Source organism: Neomonachus schauinslandi, chromosome 14 (assembly GCF_002201575.2).
Source record: "Neomonachus schauinslandi chromosome 14, ASM220157v2, whole genome shotgun sequence".
In the NCBI taxonomy this organism is placed as follows: domain Eukaryota; kingdom Metazoa; phylum Chordata; class Mammalia; order Carnivora; family Phocidae; genus Neomonachus; species Neomonachus schauinslandi.
The window spans coordinates 75,356,864-75,382,742 of record NC_058416.1 but is presented as its reverse complement, the minus strand read 5'-3'; the positions used below and the strand labels follow the sequence as shown (position 1 = coordinate 75,382,742).

The 25,879-nt window shown below is 52.7% G+C and overlaps 1 protein-coding gene across 4 annotated transcripts in view; it reads right to left on the bottom strand.

Annotated features, from left to right (window-relative positions):
- UBE3B (ubiquitin protein ligase E3B) overlaps positions 1-25,879 on the bottom strand; it is a 51,802-nt gene continuing 25,923 nt past the window's right edge. The window contains exons 16-29 of one of the 4 annotated variants that reach the window (XR_002481104.1): positions 25,007-25,125; positions 24,271-24,385; positions 23,515-23,614; positions 18,724-18,843; positions 13,933-14,109; positions 13,710-13,820; positions 11,331-11,468; positions 10,939-11,004; positions 9,195-9,253; positions 6,718-6,900; positions 6,130-6,241; positions 3,235-3,327; positions 1,596-2,228; positions 1-167 (exon numbers count right to left, since the gene is read on the bottom strand). Coding sequence is in view for 3 of the 4 variants with exons in the window: in XM_021703423.1 (XP_021559098.1) it covers positions 2,037-2,228; positions 3,235-3,327; positions 6,130-6,241; positions 6,718-6,900; positions 9,195-9,253; positions 10,939-11,004; positions 11,331-11,468; positions 13,710-13,820; positions 13,933-14,109; positions 18,724-18,843; positions 23,515-23,614; positions 24,271-24,385; positions 25,007-25,125 (1,585 nt within the window). In the remaining variant the exon portion in view is untranslated. Of the gene's footprint in view, positions 2,229-3,234; positions 3,328-6,129; positions 6,242-6,717; positions 6,901-9,194; positions 9,254-10,938; positions 11,005-11,330; positions 11,469-13,709; positions 13,821-13,932; positions 14,110-18,723; positions 18,844-23,514; positions 23,615-24,270; positions 24,386-25,006; positions 25,126-25,879 lie in introns of all 4 variants that reach the window. The other 3 variants (XM_021703423.1, XM_021703424.1, XM_021703425.1) reach the window with 3 other exon arrangements.

Sequence of the window (25,879 nt, the reverse complement as noted above, 5' to 3'; positions counted from 1 at the left end):
TGCTTAAGTATAAATTTAATAAAGCCTCTGATCACGTTTTAATCCCTAGGTTATCTATGAAACCAACCCCCCCCAACTTTTTAGAGCCATCAAGAGCCATCGAGGTGTCAATGAACACGGGCCATAAAAGTACAGATGCAGTGTTTTTGACAGTGTGGTATCTCCAGCTGTTGAAGAGAACAATTTAAATGAAATTACAAACCACCCCTCCTCGTCAAAAGAACAGATAAAGTTGGCGTCGGTGCTCAGAAACCACTCTCTCCCCAGCCCCCCGCTGGCGGATTCTCGGGTAATCCAAGTCAAGATGGAATCAAACGTCTCTGTGCAGGCTGATCGTCCTTTGGGCCCCAGCATAAACGTACAAACCTGCTCCACATACACACGCGTTCTGGGGAGGTCTTCAAAGGAGTCGAGTATTTAAAGTGGCAAATCCACAGAATCAGAGGTTACTAACAAATCTTAAATAATAACAACAAATTCCTGCCTTTAAATTCCTTGCCATCTTTCCATCAAAGTAAAACACAAACTCTATTTTCCAGAAGCCCAGGGGCTCTAAGGGAGCCAGGCTTGGGCCCAGGCAGGACATGGCACCCAGCCGCAACCCTTTGAGGGAGGCCATGGAGATAGATCTTGCCCGCTTTGCCGCCAACATGAAGGTTTTTGCCAGAAGGTGCTTTGCTGCTTGGTAGAAAGCTGCAAGCCCCCAGCCAGCTCCACAGAGCAGAGGAGGGACCAGGCACTCCTGGCTTCAATCTTGGTGGGGGGGGGGATGCATAAGGAGCTTGACGAGGGGGGCGAGGGTGGATGGCTGTCAACACAGACCATGGACATGGCCTTTGTCTCAATTCCCTGGATCTAGAATAAAGTTCTCATGATAAGGGGCAAGAATGAGGGCAGAGGAGCACAATGGGTTGGAAGAGAAAACGAAGTAAAAAAACCAAAAACCAAAAAACCCAACCCAGAGTTCTCTCAGCCCTCTGAGCGTCCATCAGTGCGAAGGGCTCCCAGTTCCCCGTGCTGAGGAAAAATGAGCGGCAAGAAATCCCAAGTTTCTTGGGATTTTACCATCAATGGGGGGAGGCCACCGCCCCAACAGGCTGGGAAACTCGGCTAGTGTTTGTTCCTTACTAGACAAAAGCAGAGCAAACAAGCAGAGGGAAGGCAGCTACCCCCTAATCAGCAGGCCTTGGGGAACAGCCAGCGCCCTCTGGAAACGGAGCTGCTCTTAAGGGCCAACAGGTAATTTTTCTCCCCAAGCCAGGATGCCAATGTGAATGCACGAGACAGGATCAAGCCAGTGGGGGCCTCCTGGCAGCTTGGCCTGAGGACTCAGAGCATCTGAGGCGAGCCTGGGGGTGGGGCACGGCTGCCGCATGGAATGCGTGGTTTCAAGGTGGGGGCAGTGCCCGAATGTCCTGGGCTCTGCAGCCTTCCCGGCAGGCACCTCTGCTTCCCTGGGGAGCAGGTGGGCCTGACTGTCTGCAGAGAGGTCGCGTGTGGACGGGACGGAGGCAGAGACTTTGTCGAGTGCATAGAGGCTTGGCAAGGCCTTACCTGAGAAGAGAGTTTTCAGAAACAGAAGGAGAGCGTCTCACCCGTAGTAGGCTTTGTGCACTCGGGACCATATCGTGAAAACCGCTCTGGACCCTTGGAGTTCCTGGGACTTGTTCATGCACAGCTCACTCACAAGGTTAAGGAAAAAAAAGACTCACCAAAAAACCAAACTATCAAAAGGAGAAGGCCCTCTGTGATCACAGGCCTGGGCTTCAGACCCCGGAAAGTAGGAGAAAAGGATCAGCGCGGGCGGAACCTGGAGGTTTATTCTCAACACCCTTCCCATCAGTGTCACCTGGAGAATGCTACGGAGTCGTCATGTGCGTCCCAAGTAGTTGAGGCCACAGGGGAGTCTCATGGCTATAAAGAGTGAGAGGTCACCTGGCTTGATGATCACCCACTCCCAGGGTGACCCCGCCCCCTGGAGCTGAAGGCCCCTGGCAGCCCAGGAGTCGGCCAGGGCAGGTGGCGGGAGCGGGGAACTAGGAGAGCTCGAAGCCCGTGTTCATGCTGACGGCATAGCGCAGCTTCTCCCGGAGGACGCTCTTCTTGCTGTAGTTAGGCAGCTTGAGCAGGTTGAAGCAGGTGGAGGAGGTGGGCAGACGGCCGCCCGGCTCCCGCTTGCGGATGGTGAAGAAGCCCCGGAGCACGCTGCCCAGGGTGTCCCCGGTGTCCTGCAAGCACACACCACAGCCCTGGTTGGGAGGCACCTGGCGAGGGAGACTCGGCGGGTGCCAGAGCGGGCGACGCAGGAGGGGACCTGGCTAGCCTCGGGGCCGAGCAGAACGGCCGGTGAGAGCGCACTGCTGCCCGAGGCCGCCCCCAAACGGAGGCCCCCGGCCCCGACTGCTGAGCACACAGCAGCAGCCCTGGCAGCCCCGTCCTCCACGGGGGACCCCTGTGTTAGGTAAGCACTCAGAAAGGGGGCCTTTGGGTTAACTGCCAGTTATTGCTCAACCAATTCTCAAAGAGCCAGACTACTGTAAACATACTTCAGGTACAAAAACATGTCTAAATGCAGCCTCCCATTTCCTCCCACCAGCGCGTGGCCCATGGCAGACTGTAATGTGGGGCAACCTTCCTTAAGTAAGGGGACTGAGGGTTGTCTAGTGTCACACGAGGGACGCGGAGGCCAGACTGCAGCATCCGGAGAGGCAGCTATGCTCAGAGGCCGCTGGGTTTTTGCAGGCAGGGGAGAGGGGCTGAGACACCGAACAATGGCTACTACTGGAGCACCCCTTCCACGGAGCATAACCCCGGAGGCATCTGTTCCCCCTTACAGAAGAGGAAATGAAGCAGCCTGCCAGACGTGAAGGGCCAGCACACAAGCCCTCGCCTGCCCCATTCCTAAGCCGGTGTCCTAAGCCCCCTCCCACACTGCCTCTCAGACCTGGAGCCCTGGCCAGGCCACCAGCTACTAAAACCACCCCCAGGTACTCTTTCCTGAGGGAGTAAAGAGAAAGGGACCTCCGAGAGAGCTGAGGCCCCAGAGCAGCCCGAGTCCAAGGGCATCCTCTGGGGGCCCACCTGCTCTCCTGGCTGGAGGGCTGTGGAACCTTCGCACCTGGCTCCCAGGAGCTGCGCTGCCTGCCCCACGGACACAGACCGGGTGAAGGTTCTACCCAGTGGGCACAGCAAACCACCACCAAGAGCAGCTGACTCCTCCCCCAGCAGTGGTACCTGATCATCTGACACTTCGACACAGCGGATGGAGAAGGGAGGCTTGAGGTAGGCGAATCCCAGGAGCGGGGGCCTGGAGCAGCTGGTCACAAACTACAACACAAGGCAGATCGAGGGGCCAGACTGGGGCTCTTGCTCCCTCAGCAACAGGCCCCTGGCAGGCGAGCTGCACGTTTTTTGCTTTCTCCAGTCATGGTATGACAGGAGGGTGACCACAGACCATGCATTCGGCCCAAGAACTTGTATACGTCTCACGTCTCAAGGGTGTTGTTCTTGAAGGTTAAAACACACGAAAGCCACACCAGCGGATGTGACCAGTCATTTGTGTGTGCCAGCCCAGGGGCTGGTGGAGAATGTGCAGCTGAAGAGTTCAGGAACAACACAAACTACCCCCGACGGGACCGATCTCAGTGGGACTGGCATGCGGGCCCTTGCTTCGAGAGATGCCATGCATGGGACCACTGGGCAGAGGGAGACGGTGGTGCCCCCAACACGTGGCACAGGAGAGAGGGCCCCACGCCCCTGGCACCTGGCTTCCTGCTCGGCTTCCTAGCCAGCCAGGGGGAGGTGTGCAGGTGCATTCCCCCAAGCACCCTGGCCTGCTGTGTCACAGAGCAGTCTCACAGAGTGAGCTCGGCTCCTGGGGGCCCCTCCTTGACAGACGAATCTGCCCTCAGCATGCAGACAACAATCAGGCATCCGGTGCCAGCAAGGCTGAGGGGCACACCAATGCACCAGACACCCGGAATGGGGCCCATGGGCAGCCACCCATGCTCCCTTGCTACACTCCTGGGATTCCTTGCCTCTCCCAGATGGCAGCACCTGGGTTATTTCATCATATGTGCTAGCTTGTGTCTGCACAGAGGAATCGGACCGACTTAGAAATCCAAGTGATAAACCTGCAGAGGGAAGTCTGAAGAAACCATTCGCTTTTTAGAACTGAACATCAGCTACAAACGCTCTCCCTTCTCCAGGGGATGTATGCGCCTGCTACTTACAGCACCCAACTGTGCTTCAAAATTCCACAGCAAGGTGAGTGTTTGGGTCTTAATATAATAAATGTTACCAATGAAACAGTGTTCTAAATGGCATCCAAAGAGTTTTTGTGTGGCAGGTTTCAAAAACCGTTTTTACACCCAGTATCGATGTTACTATCCAGTATGGTTTATTTTCCACCAGCCGAAGCACAGCAGCAGCTCCTACTAAGAAAGCAGGGCCGAGCACTGTGCTGAGTGCTCTGGGACCCGGCCTCACCTCATCACTCCTCGGAAGCTGTGTGATTCGCTCTGTTTTAAGGATGAGGAGACAGACCCAGAAGAGCCTGTGCCTGTCCCAATTCAGGCTGCTCAGACCTACTGTGTGCCGCAAGCCGGGGCTGGTCTATGGAGGGGGCAGTGCTTTCATCCCCCTGGGACGGGAGGCCGAGGGGCAGAGGGCACAGGAAGCTGCCATCTGCTCGTGTTACAGCTAAAGCAAGCACAGTCAGGTGCACTCCATACGAGGGCTGTGTCTTCCACCCGACTCTGGGGCCTGTCTCAGGAACTGCAGGTCTGGAGACCGGCTATCCAGAGACACAAACACGCCCGCTGTGTGGGACAGACTGCACACAGTTAGGAAACATGGGCTCTCTCCTCTTTCCAGGAGAGGCAGGGGAGCGGTTTTATAGGCCGTCAGGGAGTGTTTGGCCTATAAGAGGTGCTGCTGGAAAATCAGAATTGATTCTCTTAAGAATTTCTGGAATTATGTCTACCTGCCTACCCCAAGCCCTTTGTAACCTGTAGGGATGACCTGGGCATCTCTGCATCTAGGAGTGGTGGCCTCCTTGATGGGAATGAACTCTCCTCAGAACGACAAACCAAGGAGAAAGAAAACCCGCTGCCATTTCAACTAGTGGTGATACTGTTCATGTTGCCTCAACCACCAAGGTCACTGGAAACCATTCTAGAAACCCAAATGTCCAAAGGAAAATATTTCAAGGTACTTAAATCTACCCCCAGAATATGGCAAAGTGTTCAGGATAAAATATCAAACAGCAGAGCAGGTGGCAAAGTGAGGATTCCATCTTTATAAAAATACACAAGCATGTAACAAATACCAAGACAAGTGTGTATGTCATCCAGGGTCCTATAAAAGGCTTTGCCAACGTCAGTAACAGGAAACAACACGGTGTCATCGGAGGGAATGTTTTGAACGTTTCCAACTTTAAAGACACCGGTATAAGGGAACTGGTTAATGTCAGCTACCCTGTTTGCAGAAATACACACTGCTATCAGCCTACTCAATCACGTGTGTTTTATGGGGACACTGTATGTGTGGTGCTGCATGTTTCACACCGCTGAGAAAAAGGTACACAGAGGCAGTCCCTGGAGAGTAGGAATGGAGATTGTTCAAAAGTTTGCGTGTCTGGGGACGCCTGGCTGGCTCAGTCGGTGGAGTATGTGACTCTTGATCTTGGGGTTATAAGTTTGAGCCCCACGTTGGGTGTAGAAATTACTTAAAAAAAAAAAAAAAAAAACTTAAAAAAAATTTGCTTGTCTGTATTTTAAGGTAATAAACACCATTTGCTTCTATAAGGAAGGAAGAAATGAGATGTGAGCAAGGCCAGCACCAGCGAGGGGGAAGACGGAGTGCTGAGCCCAACGAGCTCAAGCCCATGCAGGCCTGTCTCTGCAGAGGGGTACGCAGCAGCTCCTGGGCCCACGTGACTCAGCCTCACCCCGAGCCTGTCTGGTTACTGATGGACCTACCATGGAGACAGCCTACGGGAGAGGATATGCTGATCATAGGAGGTCCTCTTGATAATTTTATTTTTTCCCAGTATAAATTATTACATCAAGTGACCTCCAGGTTTATGAGAATATCTATGAATGCACATCTAGGTAACATATAAAATACCTTCAGAAACATGGCTCTCTCGTCGGGTGTGAAGTCAGAGGCCAGAATATCCCAGAGCCAGATGATGACCCTATGACTTCCATGAAAGCCACCATAGTACACCGTGTGCTTCCTGAAAACAATGCAGACAATGGGCTCAGCCACACATTCCAATGGGTGCTTACAGACACAGGCAGGGACGGAACTTAGCCAAGTGGCACAGCCAACTCTGGCAGGCCTGGGTGCCTCCTGACCTCTCTTAAAGGCAGAAGTTCACGCCTTCGTAACCCATGTCCCTGGAAGCTAAGGGGGTGGGGAGCTCAAGAGCGGGCCCTGAGACTCCCGAACAGGAGCTAACAGGAACTCCTGCACTGCCACTTCCCAGAACTCTGGAGAGCCCAGCAGTCCTTGACACCTGCTTAAACTCTACTTCCACTTCTTAAGTCTCTAGGCAGACAAGTGGGGGATCTTTTATTTCAGAGCAATTCACCCAGTGATCAGGAAGGAGAACACTTAGAAGTGGGCTTCTGAAACAGGAGCCCAGCAAGGGGGCAGCTTGCTTTCCAGGAGGCTGAAGATTTCACCCCCCTCCCCACCTTCGCTCCTTACTTTAAATCTTCCAGATCAATCTCAGCATTGTCACCGGAGATGAGACGCTGTAGCTCAGGGGTTGAGAACATCCGGGTCCACTCGGGCTTGATAATGGAGCGGAATCCGCTAATGAGGGCAGCTGTCTGGTTTTTTATTTGGGTGTGCATCCGAAAATGTGCCATCAAATGGATGTAGCTAATCCTGTTGCCAACAGGAGAAAACAGTGGGAATTAGGAGGCCAGGCTGGGCTGTTACCAGTGGGCTGAAAGATGAGTCCAGCCATTTCTGGACCACTTAACAAAAACACCAGTGGTACCAGAGCGTTTCACCAGAACGATGGTGAGGATGACGACGATGACGACGATGGTAATGCTAACCTTCCTGAATGGCACGCTAGGTGCCACTGTGTATGTGTTCACTCCTCCCCCAAACCCAGATAAGGAGAGGGCCCTTTCTCAGTACAAAAAGTACAGCTTTTTGGACTTTTATTTAATTTCATCCAATTAAGAGAGAATTCTGTCCTCCAGTAAACTTTAAAACGGAGAAAAAATGGCTTCATGAGGAAACCTCCATCAAAGCCTTGTTAATCTGGACCAAGACTTGAAGCCATGAAAAGTAAGCCTGCAGAAAGCTGTGACCAAATGCAGCTAGCTTACACTTAGGTTCAAAGGGGAAGTCAGAGCACTAACAACAGTTCTGAGCAGATGGTCTTCTGGGCCTGCTTTACTGAGCACAATGACCTCATCTACGACTGTAATACAACGCAAACCTTTCCAGCAGGTTAAATCCAGGCTTGCTAGCATGGCTGATCTCTTAGCAAAGAACCTGAGCCCAGCCCAGGTACAACTCCCCAAATCCCAAATTAGCACAGTCCAAATAAAAATTTTACCCACAGTGCTCAGACCTGAGTTTCTGACCCTGAAAATATGCTTATTTAAAAAAATTATCCAGCAGCAGACTTGCACATTGAGATACTTAAATATGACTTTTTCCATTATCGATACCCCTTTCACACATGCTTTGAAGCAGGTTGCTGATACTGTCCCATTTTACCAAAGGAGGGAGGGGGACTTTGGAGGACTTTCCCATTTAACAGAAAGTACAAGACCAAGTATCACCCCTAAGGAGGGCGGAATTGGCGTTTCCAGGCCTTTTAAGACCATCTGTCGAACCGAATCCCCTTGCCCTTATGCTGAGCTTTTTTGCTGAGAACGTGTAAGTTTATGAAGTGGCTTTCACACAGGTCCAGGCAGGACAGGAGCTTCACTCCAGCACAGGCTGCATCGGCCCGCTGCCTCTGGCTGTGATCCATGCCGCTCCCACCATCACCCCCGTGCCACGCCCAGCAAAACACGGCCGATCTGGGGGTGGCGGGCTCTACGGGACATGTCACACAGCTGACATTGGGGACGTTCACTGCTCTCCTTTACTGAGGCCCCCCCCTTTGAGCCAGATATCCTGCAAGGTATCTTACATGCATGAGCTCACAGAAGCCCTCTGAAGGGATGGTTATAGGCACACGGCAGGGAGCGACAGGACGCGTCCCTGCTGACAGCTCCCGGCAGCGCCTCCCCACCTGAGCTCCCCGCTCTCTTCTCAGTTGTCCAACTAATGCCCTGTGGCCAGGAGTCAAAACTGCTGTCTTTCAATCCCGAGGAGAATCAGGCCCGTTCTTCTGACCACACTGACAGTCTAAATCAAAGCTCCGCAAGCATGCAGACTGCCCCAACCACCTGACCCGAGAGGGGCAGGATGCTTGGGCTGCAACGTGCATCTGAGCCAAATGACTCACCAGGTGGGACTGAGCTCTCACTTGTCATTGGGGGAGTGATGCTCAGATTAACAGTTCAGATGCTCAGCTGAGCCTGGCGGCAGAAGATTGATAGTTTGACAAAAGGGCCAATATCTACTCCTCATGCTAGGTTCTACTGTTTTAATTAGGTGAGAATAGTGCGGTGGAGATAGTGCATTAAGGAGTTTTGCTTCTAGGGACCAAAGAGGTTGACATTTATGATAGATTTCTAAAAGCCTGTTATCTGTGACAATAGCTGCCGGGCCTCCGAGTCCCCCCCCGTCTAAGGACCTGTCTGTGGCATTTGAATTCATCACTGCGTCTTCTCAAGAACAGCATTTTATGCAACTGCCACACGCTATCATTCCAAAATGATCTGCCCCTCCAAGGTGTGGACTACGTGCCCAAGTGGCTCAGAACCCATTTGTCTGCATCTCGAGCCGTCATTAAATGCCTAGGAACACTGCGGCCTGGGTGCCTCTGCCCTTAGATGGGCTACTGCCAAAAATAAGTTGTCAATTCTTATTTTGCAAATCGAATTTAATACAGTTTTGGCCTATGAACTGTAACGAGTAAATTCCATTATGATATTTATGGCCTCTTTCTACTTCAATCTATCTTAATAAATTCTCAAAGTAAGACCGGAGAGCCAGAATGAAGTCTTTTCAAGTGCTGACCTTAAAAATCTAATTGCTATACTCACTTATTTTCATTCGTAACAGGAATGGTCTTCCCTCCAGGAATCAGTTCATGGCAAACAAGCTGGAGGAGAAGATGGGGAGCAATTACTTGAGAGAATTCTAACAGGGAAACAGGGCTTCCTGAAGATGAAAGGGCCCGACGCCAACGTCCATAATAATGACAGAATGAAGATGGGACGTGTTTGGGAATAATCATTTTCACAAGAAGCCAGGGCTTAAATATCAACAAGCAGACCCTGCACAGTCAATATGGAAGGTTTCTTCTCATCCGAACCTCATGCAGACATTTGTACTAAGGCTCAAAGATATCACAGAGGGGACCATGTTTGCATTATGAGCATCGTTAAATAAATGTTGGTACAGCCGTACCCTGGAATGGTATGGTACCATTTCTGGAAAAAAAAAAAAAAAAGTGATACAGGTGCCCCGGGAGAAAAGTCTGAAAACACATGACACGTTAACCGTGGTGCTTTCCTGGCACTGGTCCTGTAACTGTTTTTTTCACGTTCTGTGCTCATCTTATAGCAGAATCTGTGGTTACCAGTTTGCATTATTTTTATTGTCAAAAGAGAAAATTCTGAGGAAGGCTCAAAATCTGCTTAAAGGTTTGAAGACCACAGAATCAAGTATTTTCCTCAACTTCAGGCATTTCTGAGGGTCACCCAAAAATCAAAGAATGCATACTTTTAAAGCTAATTTTAGCAGAAATTCTACTAATAGAATATCCTGGGTCTCTGATGATGAAGAAAGGAGCGATCGTGGCCTCTAGCCCCACCGTTGCCAACACCTTCAGAAAGGACTCTGAAGCTGGAAGGGCCTTTTGCAAGCCCCCGGCCTGGTGTTTCCTGGAAAGGGCTCCAGGGAGCGCCTCGTCCGCGCGCTACTACTTGGAGAGCCTCGGAGAACCGCTCTGTGGGAAGGCGGAGGTCCCTCCCTCACAGGCTCCTCAGAGCGCTCACACACCTGTGTGCTCGGGGCTCCCTACAGGAGCTCATGGCGTCACGCTGCTCCCAGCCAGGACTCACACTCACGAGAGGTACTTTTGTGAGAGAAGAGAAGCAGGGCTTGGGGAGACGAGTGACCTCTTGGAGGCGATGCAGGCTCGGCTCCAAGAAGCCAGCTCTGCATGAGGAAGCTCTAGGTCCGGTTTCTCCCGCAGCCCTCAGAACACGGGCGCATGGAGGCTCACACAGGTGTCTGCTAGGACAGCACTGGAGGGCGCAGAGGGCACTTCGGGGGAAAGCCAAAAGGCAAACTCTGGCAGGAGACTTCTCTGCTGCCACAGTGTCCACTGTCCTTTCCTCCTGCTCCGCTCTCCATGATGAGCAAGAGCAAGGCCTGGATTCTGTTCGAGGCACTTCTCGGGTGGCTTCTTCCCCTCTGCAAGTCACACGCCTCCGTGTGTGACAGCTAATCCTCACCATGGCAACAAAAAGCAACGTTACAAATGGGGAATTAGAGCTTCCATCAGGAAGGACCCTAAGTGCGATCTAAGCAGAGCAGGGTCTTTGTGGGGAGCTCTCTGAGGGCCAAGCAGGCAAAGGCCAGGTCAACTGGGAACGGAAGGGGGAACGCCCCCCTGGCTGGCGAGGCGGGAGCAGGGGGATGGGCAAGGGAACCAGACACCAGAGGACAGCCAGCCTCGGTTTGTGAACCTTCTCCTGGGGAAAGCACCAAGAGCAGGGCAGGTCCCAGGAAGCCAGTGGAAGGCGGCAAAGAATCGCTCAGCCATAGAGGCCGACCTACCTGACCCATGACGTCCTCGTCATAGGACAGAGTCAGGCCCAGGTCAGAGATGTCCCCGTCGTAGCGCTAATGCAACAGAGAAAGGGCAAGTGTTGGGACCCAGGCGGGCCATATCCTTGAAAGCTTTAACACTCCCCCCCACCACACACACGATGCTGCATGGGCAGGACCACTATGACTGCCACCCAGCCTGAAGCAAAGGGAAAGGCCACTCATCACCGTGAGGAAGGAGGTAGGAGTGGCCAGAAGGGGACGTGGGGGCCCATGGTGGCTACAGAGCAGCCCTGTGCCCAGAGCAGGAAATCGCCTCCCACCACACGAGAACCCCGAGGCCTTCACTTCACTGAGTTTGCACCAGCCTGCAGCGATGCCCTCCGCCATGCCGCACTGACCTTAATGGAAGTGAGGTTTTTATAGAACTCTGAGTCCAGCGAAGGAAGCTCGTCCACAGAGCTGTAGAAGATACTGTGGTGGTGCCCGAGCAGCTGGCTCAGGAAGAAGGATGCGAAGGGCACGTCCACCACAATTCCCTGCGAGAGGAGAGACAGAAGTTCGCCGTCTGCCATGCAGGATCCCACCTCAGGGACCTTGTTGGGGTGGCTCGGGCCGCAGAGGGGCTCCGAGGGTGTCAAGGACATCTCGAGGTGCTTCGTAAACTTTTGAGGTGGAGACCAGCACCTCCCGCCACCTGCACACCATCCAGCGCCTCCGGGGGACATCACAGCGCAGCAGTTAAGGGCACAGGCTTTGGAGCTGCACAGCTCAGGGGTCCAGTCCCAGCCGCACTGCCACCTGGCTGCAGGATGTCGGCTCTCCCCCTCTGTAAATGGGGACCAGCAGAGCCTCCCAGTTTTTAGGTTTAAATGAGCAGGGTGGAGAGGAACGCAAAGCATCAGCTCTCACTTGGAGACAGGGCAGGGGAAGCCTCCAGGAGAGAGACCTATCTAGGCTAGACCTGAGGAGCACAAGGGCTCTCGTACGAGGCCCACAGGCATGCCCCAGGGCGGAACACAGAGCTCTCTGGCCACAGCACAGTGTTTGAAGGAGGAGAGGCGAGGGATCAGGGCCAGATCAGGGGAGGCTTCCTGAGCTTCCTGGAGTCTGAACTCTTTGTGGAGGGCAGCAGGGAGCCGCAGGGGGGCTCTAGGCAGAGAAGTGTCAGGTTTGTACTTGGCGTGGGGAACGGACGGAGGAGGACAGGAGGCAGGGAGGGATGCAGCACGAAAACTGTTGCAGAACACTGGGGAGAACAGATTGTTCTAGCTGGAGAGAAGTGTGCAGGTCAGAGAGATTCAGAAGGGACAGGGGCTCAGACTCGATGATGGCCCGTCTCAGAGGACTGCGAGGGTTACGTGAGTTAATACCCGCTGCTCCTCACACGGGGCCCAGCATGTCCTAATTTCTCTCTGCGCTGTTACTGCTGGAGAAGGAGGAGACAGACGCTGGGTCCAGGGAACGGGGGAGCACATTCACAGAAGCCACGAAGTCATGCTTCTCGGCTGGCCCAACTCTTCTGGGCATATCACAGCTACATGTTTGAGGGAGAAATGTGGCATGTAGCCAGGTACATCCTCATGGGATTTCTTTTCTAAATGGGAATCAGCTGAGAAATGGTCTCCATTTGCAGATGTGGAAACAAACACAGAAAAGGAGCCCAGGACCCCCACCCAGTCTAGGGCAGGAGGCAGCCTGAGAGAGCCTGGGCAGGGATGCAGAGGGGGCATCTGACTGCACCCTGGCTAGGGACTGAGGCCATGAACACAGAGAGAATGAGTATGCTCGCCCCCACATGGCCTCTCTCCCTCCCTCCCTTCCTCCACTGGCCCCAGCCACCAGCCCTGCCTTCGGAGGGCACACTGCCTTCCCTAGGGTTTGTGACGGGTGAGAGGTGAGTGCTGCCCAGGCACTCTTGGAGCCCACTGTGAAGGCCACAAGCTCCCGCTGCAGCTTTCCTTCCTGCCTGGGGAGCGGGACCCTCAGGGTGGGGGCCAATGCCCCCTGGAGGGAGTTCTGCCGGCCCGGCTCGCAGTGGACAGGGATCGGGAGCTATGTGGGCCTCACCAGGGGCCTGCACAAGTCCATGCCGCCCTGACCCCACGAGACCGACGAGCCGGGCACCAAAGGAGGGGGTCTTCCCTGTCTTCGCTCATTTACTATCTACAGCAACCCCATCACGTAGCTTTTATCACCCCTACTCCCTCCGACCAGAACGAGGGCCTACAGAAATAAACGCAACATGCTCGCAGTCATACGCTAGCCGGGGACGGCCAGTCTCCACCAGCAGCTGGGGGCGCTGTCCTGCGGTCCTGTTCTGGCTCACACGCAACACTGAGACGCCTGCGGCTTGCTCTGAAGCACTCACTCCAATTACAAAAGATTTAAGGAAACAGCTGTAACAACTAACACGCCCCACAAAATGCTGCCCTCCTACAACGGGACCACGCCGGCCTGGGTTTGAATTTGGGTTCTACCGCTTAACTAGCACTGAGAGTCTGGACCAGTGACTTCTCAAAGCCTCGGTCCTGTCACCAGCAGGTAAACGGGGCAGCAGCAGCCTGGCTACAGGACTGGCGGGAGGGTGAAATGACATACCCCGTGGAAAGCACCCAGTATTTCTGTCCAGTAATCGTGGGTCCTGTCCTCTTTCTTGGGCTCCATCCTAATGACAGCGCCTTTATGTGGCTGGGCCCCGCCAAGACACCGCGCACCAAGTCCCCAGGGCTTCTAGCATCTTGTTTCCCCCCGGGTGCACCGCTCCTGCATGTGCCTACCTCATACACGGCCTTCCCCAGCATCTTGCCCACAAACTCGAAGAGCTGCAGGTAGTTCTCGTGAATGTAGGACGTGGGCGAGGGGTAGAGCCTCTCGTCCCCGCTGGTTGTCTGCAAGGGAGAAGAATGGAGAGAGGCAGGGAGCCTACGTGCCCGGCCCTTTGCTTCTCACTCGTCAGAGAATGTGGCTGCCATCAGCCCCGCTCCCACTCCCCTTAAATACCTTGAACAAATTGAGTGCCGGGTCGAACACCCTCTTGATGATCTCCTCCAAGAACTCCTTGAAGACGCCGTCCTGGTCAATGCCTGCCTCATCCACCCCGAGGTCGTTGACGAACTTGACGCGGATCACGCCCTTCATGGCGTGCTGGGAGAGCTGCCGGAGCTGCTCGTAGCCGTCCTGCCGAGGGCAGAATGGCAGCCCATCAGGAGGGGGAGGCCCTCTGCCTAACTCACGGCTGCCGCTCCAAGGTTCCGGCTCCCCTGTGTGAAGTCTTCCTGGCGTAACTACTGAACATGCAAGTCAGGACGTAGGTGTGGGGATGGGCAGTTCTCACCCGTTTTTAAATGAGCCGGTTAAAAGGAAAACTCGTCTTGGGGATGGGACCCCCCTGCTCTGTGGCAAGGGGAGGCTGCCCTCGAGATGATGCAGAGCACGGAGATGGGGAAACCCGACAAGATGAGCTGCGACAAGCTCTTGGCCGTCAGACAAAGGACGGAAGTAAGGGGGACAAGATCCCACCCTATTTTAATGCAAAGACTAGCTTATTTAGCTCATGGTAAAAATCAGTCAAACTCGGGGCGCCTGGGTGGCTCAGTCGTTAAGCGTCTGCCTTCGGCTCAGGTCGTGACCCCAGGGTCCTGGGATCGAGCCCCACATCGGGCTCCCTGCACCGCGGGGAAGCCTGCTTCTCCCTCTCCTACTCCCCCTGCTTGTGTTCCCTCTCTCACTATGTCTCTCTCTGTCAAATAATAAATAAAATCTTTAAAAAAAAAAAAAAATCAGTCAAACTCAGACCCTTATGAGATAAAAATAAAAATACCCCCACCCCTCAACTCCTGGTCTCTTTCCCCAGATCATGAAAGGCCTGGGTGAGTCAGGCTAAGGAATTTAGGGTCCACCCTGAAGGGCAGCAGGGAACCACAGAAGAGTCCAGGCAGGGAGAGACATGACTGGCTTTCTCAGAAAGATCTTTGTTGGCGGCAGAGCAGAGATGGCAGGGACAAGGGTGCAGGAGTGATGCTGGGCCCACACAAGGCAGGGGCAGCAGGGAGAAGCCCAGCACACCCCCTGGCTGGCAGCCATCCAGCAACCCCCATGCAGAACTCGAGGATGCGACTTTAGAGTTCTTGTATTCGATTATATTGTTTAGTCCGCCTCTCGATTCTAATCTGTTGAGGTCTTTAGGCTCCTGGTTCTGTGTTCCTGGCATCAGCAAGCTGCTCAGGGTTTTGTTCTCGAGGAGTGACTGCCAGAAGCAGTGCTGAACAAGACAGCAGCCAGGGAGCAGTCTTCTGGTCCAACAGGACAAACTCCATCTTGGGGGTGCAATCGAGCTCTTTAGATACGGTCGTGTAAGCTGCAAATCAACTGCAATATCCTACCGAGGCCACCCTGCGGGTCTCCCTCCCAGTTACAGCCATGGGGCCGTCAGACGTTCCGCTAACACGAGACAGACCATGTCCACGGCAGCCACCTGCCTGCCAGTGACAGCCCTTGTCACAAAGCACAGGGGCCAGACTGGTAAGAACTGCTTTGGGGAACTCCTGCCGCCTTCCTGCTGATCATATTTCCCTCGTGATGTAAAGGACTGTCCCCTGGTGGCTCCTGATCTTATTCTGGGCTTAAACTCCCAAGTTTGAGAGCCAATAATAACCATCTGTGGAAGGCAGAGGCTTTGGGTGTGCAGTCCTGAGAAGCACCTGAGAAGTGGAAGTTTGAGAACCACCAAGTGAGATGAAAAGCAGCGGAACACAGGAAGTCAGCACGCAGCTGCAGCAGAATGGTCAAACCATTCTGCCTACATTTATGGTAATTATCTTGGCACGGAGTCCGGGATGGGTGGAGAATTCCAGCATGTTCTTGCTTGCCTGCAGGACTTCCTCCATTCTACTCTGAAATGATGCCTTCCTAAGCTGACTTCGCATTGGTAGGGGTGCCAGGATCATGCAGATTAAATGAGATGGTGTTACGTGCAAGCACTTAGCATGTGGCCGCACATATGGCAGGTGCTTAAGGAATGTTTGCTGGAGTTGAATCTCGCTTTTTCTTTATCAGCCCCATGTTGGCCTTTTCTTTGAAGAGCTGGAGAGAGGAATTTGCCAGCTGCTTCCTCTGACAAACTGCCTGCTGCACCCTCTGGGCACGAGCGTCACTACACAAGAACTGGATCGGTGTGCGGGAGGAGGGTATCCCTCTTCCCCACTGCATCTCAAACAGCAGAGGCAGAGGACTCTGACCTGGGGATGAGAGCCCAGCTGTCCCACTGAGACCCGAGTGAACGTGACTGTGAATCTTAACTTCTCTGGCCTCAGTTCCGCCTTTGACCGAGGGGACAGGGCTGGGCAGAGGATGTCTTACGGTTCCTCCCGGTCCTGAGATGCTAGGGTCCCGGCCCAGTTTACCCTCTGTGAGGAGAAGCCTTCTTGCAAGACTTCAAACTAACACCTGCAAGGGGAATACTGAAGCGCCATCTTCAATAAAACCACAGAAAAGGAGACTGAATAAAAGGCCAGAAGAGCATAGGCGTGTCTAATATCAGCTTTTTGATGCCCCCTTGTGTCCAAATCAAGCAAATGCCACTGGGCTCTCCTCTCACAACCAAACTAGCAGGTAATGAGAACTAGGGTAACTGAGTATGTGACCCTCTCCTCCTCCTAGTTCAATAGGAACAACAGTAATCTGTTTCATGACGAGATAACTCTAACGGGATAGAAGAAGAAAAGTGGACTTGCCCAAGAACCTAAGACAGACACCCCTCCTATGACACCCTGAGGGCTGTGTTTGAGATAGCAGGCCCGGGGTAACCGGGACGTGCGGTGAGTCTCCCACAAGCAATGACACTTGAGGAGGGAGCCGGGGACTCCGTCACTCTCAGGACACATACCAGTCTCTACCACCACAGCCTTCCTGTTGGTGCCGGCTATATCTGAGAGGGACTGGGGACCGTAAGTGACAAGGGAGGAGCATCCAGATCTGATAAGGAAAGTGCTGGAGAAGGGTGTTTCCAAACACAACTGGGCTTTTTCCTCTTTGAGTCAAAGCAAAGCCTGCAGACTGGTGCCCCACAGGGTGGATTCGCTGGGTCATCTAACCTTCCAGACACTTCACAAAACCCCAGTCATTCACAACATAAAAGCCCCTTGGCCTGCTCTTAAAAACCCAGAGGAGGGCTCCTGGGTGGCTCAGTTGGTTAAGTGTCTGCCTTCGGCTCAGGTCATGATCCCGGGGGTCCTGGGATTGAGTCCCATGTCGGGCCCCTTGCTCAGTGGGGAGTCTGCTTCTCCCTCCCCCTCTGATGCTCCCTCCCCGCTTGGGTTCTCTCTGTCTCAAATAAATGAATAAAAGCTTTAAAAAACAAAAAACCCCCAGAGCATAACGGAGCCTGAATTCGCACACAGAAGTTGTCAGGTGGGATGAAGAGGAGGTGCCAACCCCTCTCTACTGCTCGCCAACCCCGAGGCTGGATGTCAGGTGTCATCTGCCCACTCAAGAGAGGGGCTCTTTTTCTTATGTAGTTATCTATGCTGAGGGCTGTGTTTCAAGAAGAGCAGGAGGGAGCAGCGGAAGTGAAGAATACTCCCGTTTCGCGTGCAAACAAGATGCTCCTGTGCGGACATACTCAGCCAGCTTGACCCATTCCCGTGACCAGGGCGGGTCCCCGTAGGCACTTAAGTTTCTTCTACTTTTAAGAATGTCAAAAGCATCATCTGGCTAACACACGCTGCCTCTCCCCAGCAGACCCGTGTCAATCGCCAGTGTTCAGGGGAACTAAAAGCAGCTCTCCAGGAAGGAGCAGGAATGCCCCAAAGGGGAGAAATGAAAATGTGGGGGAGGGGGTGGGGAGGAAGGGCTGCTGCCAGTGCCATTTGCTGGTGGCTGGCTATGTGGCCATGTGCCCTGCCGGGATCCCACAACTGCCCTACACCGCAGAATGTGCTAATTTGCCAGGGGCTGTGGCTGGAGCCAGAGAGAAGGTCTGAAGAGCAAGCCCGGGCAACTGTATCAAGTCCAGCCTCTCCTGGGAATGTGGACTTGGGGTTCAGTCACCAGTTTGACCTTTGGCAGGCTCAGCACATTTGGAAAGGCTCCGCACTGCACAACCCTGGGGGGTACGGCACACAGTGACCTCATAGGCATGTACATTTACTATATCGACGTTCCAGCAGATTGTCATCAGCATCATGTCCTGACAAAAACATTAAGTTATTACAATTTTCGGACATACAGAGGTGAAGTGTTCTGAGGACAGGCATCTATCTCTTGTTCACATGAAGCTGCCACACAGTAGTCACGCTGGAGACTGGGCTTGGCTGAGGTGGGCCACTGTTTCTCCTAAGCACCTGTCTACGAAGAACCCCTAGCTCTGTGGTAAATGCACCCCCCAGTATGGCTCAGTCAACTTACTACCTACACTCCAGCCTGCACATTCACAGTTGGGAGTCTGGGCAAAGTGTCTCCCAGGACAAAGGGAGTTTGCCCAGACACGGGAATGTCTGCACGTAGCACCCCTTGTCCTCACTGCAAAGAGCACCAAGTGTTCAATGTTCCAGCCCCGGGGCCCTGGTGGGGAAAAGGCAGGGAAATACCACACTGTGGGTCCCCAGCACTGAGGTCATGTTTAATCGAGTAGCTCTCCAGAGCACATGATGGGACCAACAGCCCCATTCCAACCCCGAGCCTTGATTTCAGTGCTATTAGATCAAGGACTGACAAGAATGGTTGGAGGTAACGGATCATCCACTAAAAATCCAGCATTTCACAGAGTACACCTCTTTTTGATGGGCTTCTCACCTCCAGCATCCGGGACCGTCGGATAGTGATATGAGTGACGTGGGGAGAGGCCGAGCTGGTCTCCACAAGCCCCAGTTTCTCCTTCTCCTTGGTGACCATGTTTCGAAACAGGAGAACTCTCTGAAATGAGCAAGGGTGAGACCAGAAACTGGGTCAACAACTGATGATTCCCGGAGACACAGTGTACAAGATTAGTGAAAAAAGTCATATGAGAGGCAAACAGAATAGGACACTCTGATATGCGCTGCAGGTTAGAAGTGTCTTGGGAGAAGAGTAGACATTCCCCAACACAATCTGGGGAATTAGAAATTATAGCCGAATACATGCCAAGGAAGAAAGGTCCCAGAAAGAGCGGTCTGGCTATAGCCAGAATGCACTTTACAATGGTCTGGGAGAAAATGGTTCTCGTTCAGTTGATAAACCACTATAAAGACCTGGCGTCAGGACAGGTTACAGAGGCTGCCTTATATAGCTGAGCCTGCTTTAAAGGAAATCAATGGTATGAGTTACAAAACAGAAACATTTCAAAGATAATTTTTTTCACGGTCAGAAATTTTAAAAAATGATCTCACAGAATAAAGGTCCCTGACCTTTTATCTGCGTCCTCTGTGCCCTCAAGCACACCATAGCCCAACCCCCGCCCCCCACCCCCTGCCAAGTAACATTCCTCAATTACTGTTAGAGAGGAACCCTCTCTCTCCGCCGCATGGTCAAGATTCTGATAAGCCCCTTTTAGGAGAGCACGGCCCTCTGCCCCATCCTGGCTTTGAGCATCACTGCTGTACAAGCACTCAGATGTCAGCTGAATGAAGACCTAAATCCAACCACTGCTGTTTTTTTTAGCAAAAATGAGGATCCCCACCGAAGTCAAAAGCTTTGTTAAATACAAACAAGGACAGTCAGAACAATAACAATGGTAATAAGGGTTAACTATATACAGGGGAGGCTAGTGCATTCACATTTGATCATTTAATTGAGGCTACGAAGTAAATACGGCTGTAACAGGAAAAGCAATTGCCAATGGCCTCCCGAGGAGGAACGTGTTTGGCAGAGGGGCTACTTCTCAGCGGGGCAGCTTAATGTGGCTGGTCGGCAAATCTAGAAACAAGGACTGAAGTGCTCTGAGTAGTACCAGAAGCTCTGGGGGTTCTAGGACAACACGGAGGGGAAGAACAGACTGAGCATCAGGGAGGGCGGCCGTGATGGGGGTGAAGGGCACCGTCGCCTATCCCATCTGTGCGGGGGGATTGCCGACTTCCAGAACAGGTCTTTCATTTGTGTGGGCTGTGGGGCACAACGGCTTCCTCTGACCTCAAATCTTTAGCACGATCACCTGCACACAAGGCAGAAGAAGAGCTTCCCATCCGGGTGGATCCAGTATGGGGCAGAGACCTCATACACAGAAGTGGAAGTGCAGAGGAGGCTGAGGGAATGCCCGCCTCCCAGGAATCCCAGGATGAAGCCCTGATTTCCATGGGGTGTGGAAGACGGATTGGGGCAACTGTAAGCAGCGCTCAAGGGGCTGAGAGGCTTCAGCGACCACAGGAGACATCTGGGAAAGGACCCGTGTCTCCACCGTGCAGATGAAGAAAGTGACTCACCTAAGGTCCCACAGCTGGTGGACAGAGGGGCCAGATTCAAACCCAGGACCCACACACAGACCACCACACCACACAGCCCCTGCCCACCTCACAGGGTGTCAGGCCTTCCAGGCCCAAAGAAGAGAGAAAGGCCTCAAGTCCCAGTTGCACATAGATTAGTACAAGCTACGTAAGACAGCACAGAGAATGAAGTGCTGTGTGAACCAGGCAGAGTTGAGGCCTTTAAAAACATTAAGGGAAGCAAGAACAGTGTTGTGAGCCACCCACTTGAGTGAGGTCAAGAACAGCGAGAGTTTTGGCGTTTAGAGCCGACGCCGTAGTGACAGACGCAAGAGAGCAGGCAGGACTACAGAGACCCTATCACCTGTGCCTTCCGGCAAGACGCGTCAGGGCCAGGGCAGCACACGACACGTCAGCACGGAACAGAGCCCTCACCACTCCGACACACTGAGCCGCAGATGCCCTCCCGGACCTGCCAGGGCCATCACGGGATCAGGACAGGGGCCAGGAAGAGTCCCCAAGAGATAGGAAAGAGAGACTTCGTGAACCAAGTAACAAAAGCCTTGGTGGCAATCTTCAGCAAAATTCCCCGAAGAGAAACACAGCAGGGATTAGATTAGAGCCCCCAGGTCATGCCAACTAATCTCAGAGGTTCCCAGGCTTCTTGTTCTCAGCACCCCTAAAGGCTCAGGAGGACTTTCACGGCACTCCTAGGTCAAAAGAAATACAGCGCCATTTACAAGGTGGCTAGGGTCCTCAACAACTTAATAAGTATTTGTGTGCATCGTCACCTGGGCGGCTCAGTCGGTTAAGCGTCTGCTTTCGGCTCAGGTCATGATCTCAGGGGCCTGGGATCGAGCCCTGTGTTGGGCTCCCTGCTCAGTAGGGAGCCTGCTTCTCCCTCTCCCTCTCTGCCCCTCCTCCCCCTGCTTGTGTTTTCTATCTCTCTCAAATGAATAAATAAAATCTTTAAAAAAAATAAATATTTGTGGGCGCCTGGGTGGCTCAGTTGGTTAAGCGACTGCCTTCGGCTCAGGGTCATGATCCCAGGGTCCTGGGATCGAGTCCCACATCGGGCTCCCGGCTCAGCGGGAAGCCTGCTTCTCCCTCTCCCACTCCCCCTGCTTGTGTTCCTGCTCTCGCTGTCTCTGTCTCTGTCAAATAAATAAATAAAATCTTAAAAAAAATAAAAATAAATAAAAATTAAAAAAAAAATAAATATTTGTGTGCTAAGGACTTAGTAGCTATATTTTAAAAATACATGTACATTGAAATTAAAAAAACTTCTTTAAAACCCAGCTTAGCAAATAGGACATCCTCAAGAGGAATGCTGACATCATGAGCTTGAGCTGGTACTTCACAGAGTGGCCAACAGATTTCATTGTGCTCCTCTCAAAAGCTTAAAATATCCTGTGGACAACCCAGGGCCACCCGGGCACGCCATCTGTGAACTGCAGAGACGGAGCGGAGATCCCAGGCCGCGCAATATGGGAACACCACAGTCCAGGGCTGACTTTGCAGGGACGCAGGCCCAGGGCGAGGTGCTGTGTGAGAGTCATCTGCGCATCTCAGAAGATTTAGAGATTGCACTGTCTGTGGCTGTTCAAGGACCAAAGGGTCGAAGGTACAGAGCAATCACTCAGTTTCAGGTGAGGAAGAACGTTCCATCACTGGGCAGAGTAGAGCAACAGCACGTCTGGCTCTATCTGAGGCAAGGTCAGAGATATGGTCAGAAGGGCTCCCTCTGGGGGTGGGAGTAGGGGGCACGTTTCACTAAGTCATCTCCATGAGATCCCTTCATTTCTGAGAGGCTCTGCTGTCAAGTGCAACAAGAATTTAAACAGCCACATCTGTCTGCGAATCGCTACTTGAGGGAGAAGAATGACAATCGCGAGTATTAACATCAAGGTCAAAACTGTATCAGAGAGCAATGAGGAGTAAGTATCTCTGACAAATAAGGTTCAATATACAAAAATGTGACTTGTGCTCTTTTTTAAGAACGTCTTTCGTCAAAAAAGGAGGAAAGGAAAGAAAGGCACACGAAGACCTGTAGGAGCCCCCTCTGAAGGAGCCCCGTATCGCTGCGGTGTCCAGCAGACGTTTCTGGAACGTCACTACAGACCAGGGATGCGGGCGGTGCCTACCCTCACTTCCGGACACTCTCACCACAGGACCCGACCCTTCCTGAGCCTCTCCCGTCCCTTGAGTCTGGGACACCACATTGCTGGTTTCCTTCCTCTGATTAGTCCTCTCCTCCTGCTGGCGCTCCAAAGGACAGGTCCCCGGTCGTCTTACTCCATGTGGCTCCCTGACTACCCTGTCCACGGCCGTGGATGCAGCAGGTTTGGGCACTGTCCACATGCGGAGCCTCTCTCCAGCTCCTTTGTCCAATGGCCTCGAGGAGTCGTGGACACCTCACCTGTTGCCTGCTCAAAGCTGACCTCACCAGCACTTCCCAGACCTGCTCTTGCCTGTGCTCCTACCCCAGGAAATGACTCCCAAAAGCGCCCGGGAGCCCGAGCCAGAAACACGCCCACCACCTGGAATCCATCTCTTTCTCCTCTGAATGTCTTCGTTCTTATGATTCTATTGTCTTTCCACTCCTGTAACACCGCTGCCCCTAGCCAGGCCTCTATCCCACGGCCAGAAGGGACTCTCTGAAGCATAGCTCTGACCAGGGGCCCCCGAAGCTGAAAACACTCAGTGACTCCAACCGAAATCCACACTCTTGCCCTTGGTTCGCAAGGTCCTTCTGACTCCAACTCCTACAAACCTCCTCAGCTTCCTGGCTCCCCTTTATTTTCCCCACAGCCAGACCATATGGCCAGCCCTCCAGGAGCACCATACTCTCAATCACCCGGGCCTTTAACCACTGTCCGCTTTTGCCTCTAGAAGCTTCTCTTGATTCACTTCCCCCTATTCCCAGCTGGGTCAGGTCCGCTTGTCTGGGCCCCCGCAGCAACCATCTCTGTAACATGCACCCCACCTGCCAGAACTGCCAGTTCCCACTGTCTTCAGTCTCTGTACTTGGCTTAACACCTGACAAAGCGGGAGATCCAATCACCGTTCGCATCTGCTGAGTGAATGAGCTCAGTTCTTTCTCTCCAACTGCTACAGTGAAGAGGGCAAGTCAGGTACCACGTGGTGGGACAGGAAAATTCACAGGAGCCCAGCTCTGAGAGCAACTCACGTTTTTGTGGGGAATGACGTGAGGGATGTACTGCAGGATCAGCTGGGCCCGTTTCCTGTCCTTGTCCAGTTCTTGGAAGAGCACGCTAGGTTTGAGATCCCTTCAGAAGAAAGGCATGGGTTTGGGGTTATTACAACACGAAAACCATTCTCTAGTGCAGGGGTGGCCAACGACAGCCTGCTACCGTTTCTGTAAATCAGTTTCCATGGAACACAGTCACTACATACTGTCTCTGGCTGCTTTCACGTTACAACGGCACAGTTGAGCACTTGCAAAACAGACCGTGTGGTCGGCAAAGCCTAAAATATTTACTGTCTGGTCCTTTACCGAAGTGCCTGCCAGACTCCACTCTAGTGCCACAACCTGAGTTGACATGTCATTGATAAAAAATTGCAGACATCTTACGTTTAGTTGTTGCAAGAGGATTTCCCCACCCCACCCCTGAAAAACCTAGCTGTCATTTTTGTCCTGTTCATTCTGCTGATAAAAACCACCGCTGAACTATTGTAACCTGCTGCTCAGTTCAGCTAGAACTTGCTTCCCATTTGCTAAATGGGACCTGGCGCTGTCACCATTAATGTTCTCTCATCACCCTCAGCATCCGCACGTCCTCACGGATGCAACTGCTGGGCGTCTGTCCTCCTAGGACAGGGGATGCAGGAGGGATGACCACCCTCCGGCCCCAGAGCATGAGTGCAGAGAGTGACGGAGGGGACTCTGGCTTCTGTGAAACCCCTTCCCTACCCCGCTCCTCACTTGCGCAGCCAGTGGTCCTCAGGGGCGAAGCGGCGCCGACAGTCCCGCTCATACAGCACCATCAGCCACCCGTGTACGGACTGGAACAGCTCCAAAGTCTCCCCCTTGGCGTTCTCTGTGGGGCAAATGAACGGGGGAGCTGCATGCACGGAGCTGGCCAGAGTCAGCGGGGGGCCAGGAGGACAGCTTCTTGTCTCCGTCTGTCACCAAGCCCCACCAAGGCCCTCATCTCCCTCACTCTGGATTTCACACGGAACCAAGAGAATAAAAGGCGCCCTGGGTACGTTCTAAATGTCTGCAGGACCTGGGTGCCCCAGACACAATCACTCATGCTGCCTCCCACTAGCAGGTGATCCAAAAGACCTTTTTAACGTAAGGAGCTTTGTACTGAACAACTTGCAAGCACTTCAGGACGGGAACTCTGATTTGAAGTATGCCCTGACACGTCATGGAAATCAACTCAAAGAAGCAAAAGGAGAGGCAGGGCAAAATCCTCAGCATCAATAATCCTCCACATGTATATGTACATGCTGGAGGGAGATCTAGGACCTCCATAACCACACTGCTACCTTAAGGGGCCATGCAGAGAGCAAAGAAGTAAAACTTCTAATTACGTGAATAAATGTGCCTTTCCAATTCACTGTGATGGGCAATAAAGCTAAGGATCAGGTGATGGTACAGACCGTGGCCTCCCTGTGTGGCATCGCTGAAATGACAGCTGGCATCTTTACTGTACCTACGAGTCCATCCCAGATCATCTTAAACACAAAGGAGTTCAGGAAAGAGGAGATGGTGACCAGCTCTTCCAGTTTGAAGGAAATCTGTTCTTCATAAACTTCAATGTCGTCAAGGATCCTAAATCAGATGGAAAATTAGTCACAACTTCCCAGTGAGGAAAGGGGGGAAAATAGGAGATCTCTACCTCTTATGAGAGAAAAATAAGCTCAAGAAATAAGCTTTATCTTTCAGATAAAATGTACAGCTAACACAATAGGATGTGTAGGATCTGCTTCAGGATAACGTGGAGGGGAGAGCCGGTGGGGGTGGAGGGAAAGCAGAGGTGGCTGCGTCCTGACCACTGTGGATGGGTACGTGGGGGTTCCTTCTACTATTCTCCCCACTTTCTATTTATTTGCAATTGTCCGCAGTAAAAATTTTAAACCTACAATTGAGAGAGGAAAAAAATAAGCTCCCCTTTATATTTTTCTTATTCGTAAGGATCCGACTGTGACACCCTTCTTAATTCCTGCCTGAACTCATGCCTAACGATCAAGGAATCTCGACTGAGAGTCTGTGTCCACTGAGGAGAGCCATGGAATCTTCCTCTGCATCTACGACAACCACTAATGTAGGTGCCTGAGAAGAAGTATTTATGAGGGAATGAATGGATGCCTGAAATAACATGTGCGTAAATGAACTGTTTAAGTTACAGCTCTATGTGAAAATTTCCCAAGACTGCTTCATTTGCTTTACAGCACAACTCGCTCTCAGCTCACCCTGGACCCAGCCATTCAGCGAGTCTTCAGGGCCAGCCACAGAGCCCTGCGCTCGCCTCCAACTGCTCACCATGATTCTTACCCACCTACCATCCCTGATCCCCTCCTACCAA